The 2,182-nt window shown below is 32.5% G+C and overlaps 1 protein-coding gene across 1 annotated transcript in view; it reads left to right on the forward strand.

Moving 5' to 3' along the window:
- The window catches only part of LOC106876783 (receptor-type tyrosine-protein phosphatase N2), a 124,004-nt gene that overhangs the window by 44,397 nt on the left and 77,425 nt on the right, over positions 1 to 2,182 (forward strand). The window contains exon 3 of the mRNA XM_052977131.1: positions 775 to 829. Within this exon, the coding sequence (XP_052833091.1) occupies positions 775 to 829 (55 nt within the window). The remainder of the gene's footprint in view (positions 1 to 774; positions 830 to 2,182) is intronic.

Raw genomic sequence — 2,182 nt, forward strand, 5'->3', positions numbered from 1 at the left:
GCCGCGCGCATATATATATATATATATATATACATACATAAATATTTACTCTTATGTGCAAACACGTACGTACACATAAGCACACACATATATAAATACATTTACACAGAAACAGATATACATACTCATATATCACATTTATGTAAGTGTACTCATACATACACCGAAGAGTACACATACATACATACATACACACAAATATATACATATACACACTTACACATACACACACACACTTACACATACATATATATACAGATAGACACCTATACGTACACATATACATATATACATTCATACACACATACATACATACTAGATACACACAGAGGCAAGATGGTAAGAGGAAAAAATGCACAATGACAACCACCATTAACAATCACAACAACAACAACAACACTAGTGAAAAGTATGTCGTGTAACACAAAGATCACCGCCTCAACCCCCACCATCTTCACACTGCCACCACCACCACCAACAACAACAACATAAAGATCTAAGTTTCTATAGTGAACGAAAATAACAACACACCAGTACTAGAGTTATATACAGATATATACACACACATTATATATATATATAAATATATACATATGTATATGTAATTTAGACGAAAAATCGAGTGCGTTGAAGGTGTATATAGATATATATACACATGTGTGTCTGTCTGTCTGTTGTCAATGTATGTATATAGGTGTATATATAATAAAAAGACATGGAGAGGATGTTACAACCTTTAAATTCTACTGAAATTGTTGTGTTACCATCTTCCAGGAGCGAGGAACCTGTTTCGTCGAATATGGATATATCGACTGGACATATTGTTTTGGTAAGTAAATTAGCCATCTCTCGGCTTTTTATTCCATTTCTCTCTCTCCTCCTTTGCCCTGCCTTTTGATATATGTTGATATGTGTATATATATATATATATATATATATATATACACATGTATGCATATATCTATGTATGTGCGTATGTGTACATACTTTTATATATACGTACATGGTCTGTCATTCTGTCTGTCTATCGATCTATCTATGGATGTTTTGTGTATATAAATATGATCATATATGTACATGTATATATATATATTGTCTTTCTTTCTGTGTTTGTCTTAGTCTTTTTCTCACTATATATTAAATACAACTGGTATATAGTTACACGTTTGCTTGCTTGTTTGTGTGTATATTCATTTACATATCACACATAGTTATGCACATACATACATACATACAGGTGCGTTATAGATACACGTGTATATAGCATAAAATGTACATCTATATAAAACTTCATTTATATATATATATATATGGATACACACACACACACTCAACACATCCACATATTTTATATATGTGTATACCGACGCATAGATACACGTGTATATATAATGCATCAAGCTATTAAACCTTTTGTAGTATATGTATTCAAAATATATATATGTTGCGGTCTACATATAATGAAAATGAAAATGTTTGCTTTTATTCTTTTACATGTTTTTTTTTTATATTGTTGTTCATTGTGTTTATTGCTGTGTTAATTTTGAAGACCTACTATCCTTCTTTTCTATCCATCCCTCTGTTCCTTCAATGTGCTTACTGCTCTTTCTCGCACCACCTCTCTCTCATTATGGGTTTATTCTATGCCTAGACACACCTAATTTTTTCTTTCTCTCTGATAATTTATATACACTCTTCTATCGATGTATATACATATTGCAATGCTACATAACACAGTGATATATATATATATATATACATATATCACTGATTCTCTAACTCTGGTTTTCAGCAGTTTGACGTTATGAAGCCTGCGTATTTAAAAAGCCAACAGGTTGGTGTTTAACCACAGGCAGGATGTGATCAAGCAGACACAATGATCAAAATCATACCAACCACGACCATCATGTTTTCTGGAGGGCCGTGGGTCTGTAGTATCTAGGAGGAAAATTGTATAATACGGATCATGTTCCCTCTCCCTTTTTAAAGATTGCAGGGTGTAATTCAAGAGGGATTTGGCTGCTATTTCTAGCAACGCGAACGACCACTTAGTAACGGCTTCGTTCCGTGTTGGCTCGAAAACCAGCAGGTGCGTCATTACGGCGTTTTCGTAGCTACTGTGTGTCTTTGTATATATTGTGTGTAAGTATATATATATATATATATATATATATATATATAT

Source organism: Octopus bimaculoides, chromosome 27, assembly GCF_001194135.2.
Source record: "Octopus bimaculoides isolate UCB-OBI-ISO-001 chromosome 27, ASM119413v2, whole genome shotgun sequence".
Lineage (NCBI taxonomy): Eukaryota > Metazoa > Mollusca > Cephalopoda > Octopoda > Octopodidae > Octopus > Octopus bimaculoides.